The sequence below is a fragment of the Anoplophora glabripennis genome, unplaced genomic scaffold (genome assembly GCF_000390285.2).
Source record: "Anoplophora glabripennis isolate ALB-LARVAE unplaced genomic scaffold, Agla_2.0 scaffold322, whole genome shotgun sequence".
Taxonomy (NCBI): domain Eukaryota; kingdom Metazoa; phylum Arthropoda; class Insecta; order Coleoptera; family Cerambycidae; genus Anoplophora; species Anoplophora glabripennis.
Window position 1 is genome coordinate 23,413 of NW_019416693.1, and position 12,451 is coordinate 35,863.

Genomic DNA, 12,451 nt, shown 5'->3' on the forward strand with positions numbered 1-12,451 from the left:
AAACCGTTTTTTGCAACTTTGCGATTTTTTTAAGCATGTTCGTAATTTTTGATCGAGTTTAAAGAACTAGAAACTCAATTAAAAAATTTAATTTCCTATGCGGTCATATTTTTTTTGTCCAGGTAATAATTTTGCAAATTTAAAATTAGTCCGTGACAGAATGCTTAGACTATCATTTAGCGAGTTGAAATAGTGAATTTTTTCAAAAACAACTGATTATCTCGAAAATGGTAAGTTTTAAACACCATGTACATTTAATAAACTCTACCTAATATTAACCAAGGAAGTCAAAAACGTAATAATATACAAGGTGTTCCATTTAAAATAACAATGGTATGTATCGCCAAGCGAAATGGAAGACCCTGTAAAGTTAAAAATATTTTCTTTAGATGGTCCATATGATTCCAAACAACTTTTATTAAAATCATTTTTTTCATAAATTTTACAGTTGCAGAGTTACAGAAGAATCCCTCTTAGGTGGAACACCCTGTATAATTTTAAATGGGACGTTATTTTCGCTATACTGACACACAATTAATTTTTCGTCACACTGTAGATGAGTGGTGACGTCATTGATATATATTTTTTTAAATGGGATTATACATTTTTTTTACCTAAGAAATGCCCTTCTAAATTGTGTGCACTGCCCCGCGGGACACCCGGTACTTTTTTCATTAAACTTTATTCCTCATCACTAGAACCTCAGTCCTCTGTGCCAAGTCGATTTCCACATGATGCTGTTTTAAAATAACTGTCGAGATAATAATATCCGCATTGGCAAGTGACCGGTGATCCAATCTGTCAGTTGCGATAAACACTCGGTCATATTATCTCCGATAATGTACGATGGCGTGCAGTAAGCGGAAATTAAATGTGGACGAGTGACCAAATTATTCGAATTAGTCGCACGGATATCCTTAGTTCGACTGCCAAACTTAACAGGAAAAGTTCACAAATCTCCGAAGGTAATTTCACTGCTGTCATAGAACTTCGAAGGCGCACTGTTTATCCTTGTCTTATTTATACAAATGTATAAGATTGTCTCTCTCGCGTAACCTTTTCCAAAAACGACGAGCACGCCTCTGCATCATGACGATTCCACACAGTCGGAGCTTTGAAAAATGAAAATGACCTTTCAACATGTTTGCTTCTGATCTAAAACTTCGCATCGATCAATTTATTCGATACGTATCTGGCGGCACCCTAATGCCGGTGGTGTCAGCTTGGCGTGCCCTCGAACAATCCAGATTTTTTGCTGAGATGTCAGCCATATATTTCATTGACGTTTATGCGTGTGTGAGTGAGTTTACAGCTTTATTTGGTCGAGTGTATGGCACGTGTTTTTATGGCAGTCAGTAGCATTGTGTATCGTGAGCATAGAGCGGCACACGTCTTGACCACATAATTAGCCTATTTCTCCTACTACAACACATATTGGCGCTTATTTATTTGATTGTCGCCACAAAGTTTGTTGTAGAGTTTAACTTAAACATAGTAAACATGTCGAAATATTAAGCCATCAAAAATGCCAGTTTAGCTGCCGAATAAGTTCTATGACAATACATAAACGGTTCTCAGTCTTAAAATGGAATAACACTACTTTTTTATCAACAACACAGCAATCAGTAATCATTATTTCGCAAGATAAAGTTAAGTTAATAGATTGGAATATTCTTATTGCGTAGAAAATGATACAGACGAAGCCATCCGTGCGAAATGATGCAGAACAGAACGATCGTTATTACTATAAGAAAAATAATGATATGGGCGAAGTTTTTCGAAAGCTATGCGACGTTTATTATGGAACTCCATTGATACTGGACGAGACGCGATAAGAATAAAATTTAAGCACTTTTAACGCTTCATTTACTTAACAGCATTACTGAATAAAAGGGAAATATACAGGCCAGTCCAGACGTTTAAACTGAAGCGCTGTTGACAATAGCATGTGGATTCTGGTTAACCTGAACTCAAATTCCACGTAAAAAGTGTTAATTTGGCATAGGGACAGATTTAATCATAAGATGGGCTTTTCTAATTCATTTTTGCAGGTACTGAAATCATATTTAATTAGTAGAAGGCAGTACGTTGTTTACAATGGCTTTAAATCTGCTGAAGTTCTAGCTCCTCTCGGTGTACCCCAGGGATCCGTTCTGGGACCATTATTATTTAATAGATTTACATAATAGCATACATGCATTAGACGTACTTTGTCGTTAAGTACTAATTGTGGGGTCTTCGTCAAGATTTTCCAACATTAAGGTTCACTTGCTGACTACGTCTTTCTCCTCGAGGAACAACACTTCCCGTATCTCGGAACCGCTGAACGCACTGTAGGATTGTATTTGCACATGGGGGTGACGTTGTGGTCATCGTTCCCGGTACAACCTAGTCGCCGCGAGCGCATTTTCTCCGGCTGCACCATACACTAACACCAAATCGACACGTTCGGAAATAGTAAATGCATTGTTTTCTCGGTTCATTGTAAAACTAGTTTGTGCCCAAACTAAAAAATTAAGCAGAGTAAGAAATAAGAATCTCGTTTTAATGTAATCGGCACGCTATTCTTATTTTTTACTCCTTTATAAAAATTACACTGTAAACTCTCGCGGAATTACAAAATAAAAACTTGTGTCTGGAATCTTTCACTTTTTAACACTGATGGGTCGATGGACGATGCTTAATATTTAATAATTAAGTGAATAATGGATTCAATACAAATACAAAATCAGTTGACTTCACAAATTTTTTGACAATGTAACCTAACCCTCTTTTAGTACTAGTATTAGATTATACCGACTTAAATTATAAAGTTGCATTTCGAGTTGCATAAAAACATTTCCAAAGTTTTTAATAAATAACACGGGGTCGGCCTTCATTTTCATCAAATAAATGAACTTTAATTTACAAAAAAAAAACGCAGAGATAGAACTTTTTCGTATAAGTCGTATAAGACTTTTCTATTACAAGTATCATTAGGCAGCTGTAGTTTAATTTTTATAGATTATACACGCCGCACTCTGTATAGACCAATTATCCAGATGGCAGATGGTGCATAGAACGTAGGGAACCACTCAATATTGCAAAGTTTATCGTTGTCATTTACTCCCAAATTATCTCCTCAAATTTTTAATTGTAATTTAAATAACATAAACATACAAAGACCTGTTACGTTCCGGGATCTTGGTGTTATACGAAACTGAGTTTTTTCTCGCATATAGCAATTATTTCCGGTGGGGCACTTATAATACTGGATTTCATTGTACGAAGTAGCCGCGATTTTATCAACATAAATATTATAAAAATCTTATGTTAGAACCCAACACCGACTCCAAACACCAACACCAAATTTCTACACATGTTTAACAACTCGATTATTTCCTTTGCAGATGCAGCATATCGGCGTATACTGCTATGTGGCGGGTTTCGTACCAAAGGACTAGACTTTAAGAAAGGACAGTATGTGGCGGAAATAAGAGAAATCCATCTCATCCAGTGTCGCACGTATCATGCGCCTTAAGGAAGTAGCCGAGTGTATTATTCTTAAGGGGCGGGAGATCTATCTGTAAAGCTTAGGATGCCGGGTCTCATTGTGTTCAGGAGACGATGGAGTGTCGGATCAGACGATTTGGTTGTTCCCGGAGCTTTCCTATGCACCATGCACACGATATGGTAAGCTTTACCCCAAAAATCCGTTTAAAAATAAAAATTGTTCCGTTTTGGTGATTATTTATTGTTTCCAGCAATATCAGCAGTTAGGGGAAGAATATTGTTTGACTTCATTTTATAAAATGGCGAAAGGAACAAATTCGTTTAAAATTCAGGTAATCATTTTGTGGAGAACGCTCGATTAGTATTTTTAGTTGCAGATTTTTTGACATAAGATTATTGTATACAGGGTGTCTCAAGAAGAACATATGCAGTCATCATTGATTTTTTTAATGGAACACCCTGTATATTTTGCCATTTTTGAATTGTGCGGTAAATTCTGAACACTTTTTTTATAATCACGTTTGAAAATTGATATTTTGAAATACACACAAGTAATTAAATAAAATGTTTAAATTGAACTACCTTGAACATTTTTTTAAAAGCCAACAAAATGAACCTGGTATGCCAAATTTTATCTTAAACAAAACAATTTTCTTAGATCATTTTGATGTAGTATTTTGTGACAATAAAAACCAAATTATCATCGGCGTTTGTTTGTCAGTGTCATTTGGCAGTTTTACGTTTCATTTTAAAAATGCATTTATCTGAGAAAGAACTTATTGAAGTACTTATGAATTTTGTTTAACAAATTTGTTTCTTTCACCATGAACGTACTGTATTTTTAATATTTTAAGTAACTCTCTCTCATTTTATGTAAATTTACAATATTTTCACTATCAATTTTTTCAGTGTACACTCGAAACCTATTTTTGCGAGTCAAATTTTATTGATTTGCGGAATTGGTTAGTTTTACATAAAAAAACGTTTATTTTTCTCACGTTTCGTATGAATGTAAATACAACATAAATAGCGTGTAAAAATAGTGAGATAACTGGAATTGCCGTTTAAATTTAGACATTTTGATGTCGTTATACAAAAAAATACTGATGTTCTTTCTCAAAACTGGTAGAAGAAAATTTAAATATCGATTTTCCACCGTTACCAAATTTTTAAAACGGGTAGCAATAAAATTTGTAGTAGAAGAGTGGCAGTAAATGTCTGTAATAATACTTGAAGACGAGATTTATTGTAAACGAATGGATAAATATATTGACTACGTAGGTAGTGTACTAAGGTCATAAGTCTAATTTCGCACGATTGTAGCTTTTGTTTTTGAAAAATTACATAGCATTTTGGAATAACTACAATTTCTTAATGTGCTTTTGTTGTTATACATGGTTTTGTTATCATTTGAGACTAAGGTGAAACGCGTTTGAATAATAAATGTTTTTTACAGGAGGTTTAGATTTACATGCTCATACACATGTATTTTTATAATGTTTTGGTGCACATTTCATCAATTTTTTTTATATCTTTACTTACAACAAAAATTATAATGATTTACAATATAATCTTATCGCAACAACAAAAATTATTCGTGTTATCAGAAACATTTGGCATAACATTTTTGTTTTTAACATAACAAATATAATCACTTATTTTATTTTTCTGTAATAAATTATCATAAACAATCTATCATCACTATCAGCCTCAAATCCGTTGAGAAACCAATTCTAATAAACTAAGCCATACTCTAAGGAAATAAATTTGCTATCTATATATTTTATCATTGCGAAAGAAACATTTTTCTCGATATACGAGGCTAGTAGTGACGAAAGGGATCTCTGCTGTCTTAAACAATGCTCAACGCCCCCCTTGGGAGAATTAAAAACCAATTAAGGCTTTCTTAATTGCATTCAAATGTACCAATTAGTAAGTCGTTTTCGTCCATCTTTTTATTGGCTAATAAACCGAAATTACCTGCTTTATTAAGTCAATAGTACACGGTAAATGACGATTCATTGGCTTCTTATTGAGGTTTAAACACGCAATTAAAGTGGGAGGATATATCGCGTTCCTAGAGATTAAAGTGCATTTTTTAATCCCTTGCGTTAAAACGATCACTTGAGGGATTAAAAATCGCACTTTAGTTCACTCTTGTAATACAGGGCCTGAAATAACTCACATTAAAGAATAAAAGAGCACTTTTAGGTTTACTAAAGTATTTCCATTGGTGAAGATTGTTAAATCACCACCAGAAGGATTAAAAGATGCACTTAGCGTGCATAGTTTGAAATTCATAAAAATAAAGATAAAAAAGCACATATTTTAATACTGTGAATGAAGATTTTTAAATCGACCACCCGAAGGATTAAAAGATGCACTTTAGCTAATTTTTTACTGTGCGTGGCCTGAATTAAATACAAATAAAATTTAAAACAGCACTTTAGTGCTTAAGGTGAAAAATACCGATAAAGTAAAGTGCATCTTTTAAGTAATAGTCCGAATGAAGATTGTTAAATCGACCACCTGATGGATTTAAAGAAGCACTTTAGCTTATTTTTTGCAGTGCATAGTCTGAAATACACAAAAATAAAGATTAAAAACAGCACTTTAGTACTTAAAGTACTAAAAAAACAATATATCGATAATTAAAGTGCATCTTTTAATACATCAGTGAAGATTAACAATCGACCACCTGATGGGTTAAAAATATGCTTTAGCTTATTTTTTACAGTCCATGGTTTGAAATACATAAAATTAAAAATATAAACAGCACTTTACTACATAAAATGCAAAACACCAATATACCGAAGATTTAAAGCGCATCTTTTAATCCTGTGAGTGAAGAATGTTAAATCGACCCCCGGAAGTATTAGATGCACTTGTAGCTTATTTTCTGCAGTGCATGGCCCGAACATGGGATTCCTTGGGTGCTTGATGAACCTGGGAGATCGGTCTTTTAATGAAAATTTTAAATTTCTGTATATGTTTTGCAGTGCAAAACAAAAGCAGTACGTACAAACTTTCTCAGACGAATTAAAAAACGTAAACAGTTAATTCTGATTAATTTATGATATACTGTCTTTATCTTTAATACGACGGGATTAATGCATTACTACACAATTTGTATGAGATTGATAAGATAGAAACAAATCCGTTTTTCCCCAGGGGTTTTTCATTGTCATTGTGACATTCAAATTGCCTGTGAGAAAGCAATTAAAAGTAATAGTAATGGCTTCATAAGTCATTAACAATATGCAAATCCAGTAAACGAGTTTTTAATGTATTGCAATACAGACTGAGAGTGTTATGAAACTTTCCGTCTTACGTAAAGACTATTGTTTTTTTTATAAAGAAATGTATCAATTTCAGTCTCTACAATCTATAAAAACGAATTAATCACGATAAAATTCTATTTATTATTTTATTTTTATTATAAAATCATTTAAGGTGTTCTAACAAATCTACACTGCAAAAAAGATGGAAGATTAATAACGTCAAAATATTTAAATAGAACCAAAAACAGTTGTACTCTGATTAAGACGATTTTATTTGTGTTTCTTTATTATTAATTAACTAGGATTCAATTTTGATGAGTAAAAAATGAAAGTAAATATTACATATCATGCAGATTCTAGAAGTGTTTTTTTTAAGAAGCGAATGTTGCCCTCGATATTAAAATATGCACTTTTATTTCTTGGAACGTGATACACTATTATAAACTATGTGGATTAAGTGTTGTTTTAATCCCTATCAAGTTTAAATTAAAAGAAGCACTTTGGGGTTTTGGTATGTACTAGTGGATTAAAAACAATCTTTTAATTCTGAAATAAGTGTCATTTTTAATACGTATGGATTAAATTGAAATAAGCACTTTAGTCTTTTGATATTTAATATACTAAGTACAGTTGGATTAAAAATATTGTTTTTATCCCGAATCAAGTGTAAATCTTAATCCCTAAAATGAAATTAAGAGGCACTTTAGAGTTTTGGTATGTAATATACTACTTTATACGCCATCGCCATAGATTAGAAGTGGCGTTTTAATTCCGAGTAAGTGTCACTTTTAATACCTATAAATTATATTGAATTTGCACTTTGTTTTTGGTATCTAATATGTAATGTACAGTTCGGGGATTAATAATTCAATTGTTTTTAATGTAGTATCATTGGAATGTAATCTTAGTGAATTAAAGGTACTGTTTAAAGTAAAGTGTCAATTTTAATATCTAGGCATTTAATTAAAATATGCACTATATATTATTATGTTCTGTTCATTACAGTGCTGTTTTAATCTCAAGTTAAGTATTAAAAGGTGCGCTCCACTGTTTTACTGTTTACTATTTCACTCTTCCTTTTTAACCGTAGGAATTAAGTTAAAAGAAGATTTTAGGGGTTTGCTGTCAAAAATACTATTGTGTACTCTACGGATTGGAAGTAGTGTTTTAATTAGCTAAGTGTCACTTTTAATGCCTATGAACTAAACTGGATTAGCAGTTTAGTCTTTTTGTGTCTAATATACGTACAGATTTTGGATTCAAAATTTTCTTTAATCCCGACGTAAGTGTCACTTTTAATCCATTCGAATTAAATTAAAAGATGCACTTCACTTCCTTGGAATGTAATATAATTGTTAATAGTGCTGTTTTAATACCGAGTTAAGTGTCAATTTTAAGGGATTAAAAGATGCACTTTAGTGTTTTACTATTGTCCACTTTGTGGATTGGAAGTGCCGTTTTAAACCAGAGTTCGCTATTCCTAGGGATTAAATTAAAAGACGCACTATCATATTTTAGTGCTTAAAATACTATTGTACGTTCTGTAGGTAAAAAGTTCCGGTTTAATACTGACTTAAGTGTCAGTTTTAATTGCTATAGACTAAAGGATGCGCTTTAGTTTTTTAGTAGGTATATAAACTATTTTACGCTTCGTTTCTTGAAGCGAAGAATCGAAATAGTATTTTTAAAATGCAATAGGTAGAAGTCACGCCGTTAAAAATATTATTTACTCAAGCCGTTTACGTTTCCCTATTTTTAAATAATCAGATAGCAATGACGCACGTAAGAATTGTACATCTTCTAACCTGGCAGTACCTGGCGTTTCGACGTTTGATTTCCTATTATTTTGCGTATAAACCTACATTGGCATTGTGTTGTTTTGTTTGTATTGCTCACGTAACCTTTGGTGTTTGCAGATATACGAAATGTTAAGGTCAGACAATGTGTTTTACATGCACTTATGTCTATGTCGCAGAAACCGGTGTAAGTGCGGTGTGCCTCATAAAACATTAGGTACGTCGACGGCTCGATAACAACTATTCGAAAAATTCGCTGACGACTGACCTACTTGGTTAACCTGTGTTAGCCAATCTTGTACTTGATTCCGCCGTAGATGGAGGTGTTATGTAATTCCCGTCGAAATACCAAATTAATTTCGTCTGATATTTCAAAAACCGCTTGGTTTATTCCAACGGTGTCATTGCGCTAGTCGGTGGTTCTTGGAATGTTTGTATTCATATACATTTATGTTTATATTGTCATTGGTTTGATTATAGGCGACCTTGTTTCCATCCGATACGGGAGTGTTTGTGTTATTAGTCGTAGATTACTGTGCATTAGGGAAACAAAATATTGCTTCATTCGGAAGAATATGCGACAGACGCACTCTTAGCGATTTTATCGATGATTTCACACCGCAAGAATGGCGTTCGTCTAGATTTTTATGAAATACTAATCCAAAAGAAGACACTGGAAAGATTAAAGTACCTATACAGGGTTTTCAAAAAGTTTTGAACCCCCCTCTATCTCAGAAAATACTGCTCAAACAAAAAAATGATTAGGACAAAAGTTGCAGGGTTTTGAGTGAGTAATCCAACGGTGACCTTGATCATGACCTTGAAGGTCATTTAGAGGTCAAGTTGAAAATTTTAATTGGAACCGTATATTTTTGACCCCGGAAATGGAAAAAACGGAAATTTTTACGTTCGGATATAACCTTGACCATGACTCTCAAGGTTGTTTACAGGTCAAATTGATTTTTAATAAATGACCCGATATTTCTCGCTCTTTTAATTTCTGGGATCAAAAGTATACGGTTCCATTTAAAATTTTCAACCTGACCTCTAAATGACCTTGAAGGTCATGGTCAAGGTCATATCCGAAAGTAAAAATTTCCACTTTTTTCATTTCCAGGGTCAAAAGTATACGGTTCCGTTTAAAAATTTCAAGTTGACCTCTAAATGACCATCAAGGTCATGATCAAGGTCGCCGTTGGATTGCTCACTCAAAACCCTGCAACTTTTGTTCTAATCATTTTTTTGTCTGAGCAGTATTTTCTGATAGAGGGGGGTTCCAAACTTTTTGAAAATCCTGTATATAAAATTATACGTAAAATAAATCTATCATCATAATACAAATTCACGATCAGTTACGAGTTGGATCTAGGTTGATAAGTTACTGAGTGTTATTTAATTTTAAAATCACCTTTCGGATGAAAGTTGACTAGAGGACTAGACGGTTGTGAGACATATCGAAACAATGTGTGTAGGTTGTAGTAATGTTCTACGAACAATTTGGTGAATTAAACAGTGTATTTTATTATGTTATTATTAACTTAGCAACAATGTTCAAACCGATGCTGAAGATAAACATTTCCAAACACATTTAGTAATTTTAAAAAGGTTTTTTTTTTTAATTCTCCTACGTCGAATTTCATAATCACATTAAAATCAGCTTTAAGTAAAGTTTACCAATTACCACAGTAACATATACATTCTTTAATTTAAAGAGGTCTTCAATTCATTATAAATCTACTTCTAATAATGCGATTTAAAAGCTTGTCGCGACATTTATTCCTAATTGGAATCACATAAGAACATGAACATACTGATTACAGATAGTACTTGTCTATACAGGTAAATTCGCATCTCACTACAGGGATCTCGAAAACGGTAAGAGATACAAACTAACTTAAATGGGAGCAAAGTTGCGTAATCAGGGGACCAACATTATGCCTCTAAAAAATCAAGGCTAACATGATTAGTTTCCGAAATATTTGAAAAAAAAACGAAATTTTGGGAATCCGTATTTGTTTAATTTCAGCCTTGTTTGAAAAAAAACAACACTTTCTCATGGCAACTTCATTTTTTTAAATACGACCCTAGAAATTTTATTACATTTTTTGCAAGTCTTCATGATCCCCGATACTGTACTGCTTCAACCTGAACCAGATTCAGACGTTTTGTCTCGAAAAATTCATCTTCAGTGTATTCGTTCCAAATTTTCTAAATTTTTTATTTAGATTTCTTTGTTTATTGAATTATCGTACACTGTCAGTGTCGTTAGACCCTGCGAAATCCATCTAGTTATTTGAACTATTACCACTTTGCGTTACAATAAAACATTTATTATTATTAACTATTACCATCTCTTGGTCATATATAACTCAATATATAATACTCATATATAACTCAAGTTGTTGCGTCAAAATTAAAACATTACAATTTTAATTTTTAAAAATGCATATGAACAACCAAAACGCCAACTGAATATTATTCTTTAAAAAATTTCAGTAAATGTTGAAAAACGTTTTGGCAAAGGTTGAAAATGAATATCAGCGTAATATTACCGGAATTTATTATACCTGCAACCGCAACTGAAAGAGCATGTCAGATGTATTTGTGTGGATATCTTGAAAAAAATAGATCGGAATTTGTTTGAATTTTGAGCAGTCGAGAAGCCTAGAAATAACTATAGACACGGGAATAAAACTCTAATAATTTTTTATTGTAATGCGTGGTGGTAATAGTTTAAATAACTAGATGGATTTCACAGGGTCTAACTACACTTACAGTGTACGATAATTCAATAAACATAGAAATATAAATAAAATTTTAAATAAATTTAGAACGAAAACACTGAAGAATTTTTCGAGGACAAAACATCTGAATCTGGTTCGGGCTGAGGCAGTACAGTATTGGGGGTAATGAAGGCTTCATTTCGTTTTTTAAGTTTTACTCGAAAATTAGTTTTTTTTTCGAAAAATATAAGAGAGTAGTTATTTGTAGAAAATTGAAAGACGAATCGGAAAATATGATTATTTCCGTAAAACAGTGGCGTACTATTTTATTTAGAAAAATATGCCACCGATACCCTATATCTCCTCCACTGGAGCATGTAAATTTTAGGAAAAGCCCTCAGATTTTGGGCAATGTTTACGTGAATACATGTGCCCAATTTTAAATTATTTCACTTAATAGTTTTCAAATTATTTAACAAAATTAAAATATTGAAGTTTAACACCCTGTATCTTTTTTATGAAGCGTCCTAGATAAAAACTTTATAGGAAAGACTCCCCTTAAAATTCACCAAAGAATACGAGGTTTCATTTTTGGTCACAATTTGTGAATCACCCTGTTTAGGAAGCATATTTTACTATTAAAATCCTTCGCACGTTGATATCTGACTTTTTAAGGTAACTCTTCTTGTAACAGATTGAAAATGCACAAATTTTTTCCCAGTCAAAATATTCCTTCAAATGGTCAGTGTCTTTGGAAATGTCATACCATTCTCGTGGTTATATTATCAATACCTTTCTCTCTGTAATTTTCTGCTTCGTTAAGCAAAATCATCTACAATAGGGTTGTCCACTATAAAAAACAAACCATATACAAATTGTTGTTGAGTCAAAGATTTTATATAAAAGAACCTACTTATATAACCAAATTTTAAATATATGACAAATTAGTGGTAGAAATCATTTGTGAATTTTTGCGTTACTTAAAAACTAGTCTGACGTCATAAGGGGCAATTGAACAAGAAGCTAGTAGCGATCCTATTGCATAATTTTGAAGAAGAAGAAAATATGTTAAAATTGTCCATCAAACCCTGCTGCCCTGTTTCCTGTTTTTTAAACAAAAGTGACGCTAGTGACAGCAGTCTATCAATTAAGAGTATTT

The 12,451-nt window shown here is 32.6% G+C and overlaps 1 protein-coding gene across 3 annotated transcripts in view; it reads left to right on the forward strand.

Moving 5' to 3' along the window:
- Positions 1-12,451, forward strand: part of LOC108910198 (sn1-specific diacylglycerol lipase alpha) — an 83,573-nt gene that overhangs the window by 10,283 nt on the left and 60,839 nt on the right. For all 3 annotated transcript variants that reach the window (XM_018714738.2, XM_018714740.2, XM_018714739.2), the window contains exon 2: positions 3,390-3,672. In XM_018714738.2, coding sequence (XP_018570254.1) covers positions 3,578-3,672 — 95 coding nt within the window. In that variant the 5' untranslated portion in view covers positions 3,390-3,577. The remainder of the gene's footprint in view (positions 1-3,389; positions 3,673-12,451) is intronic.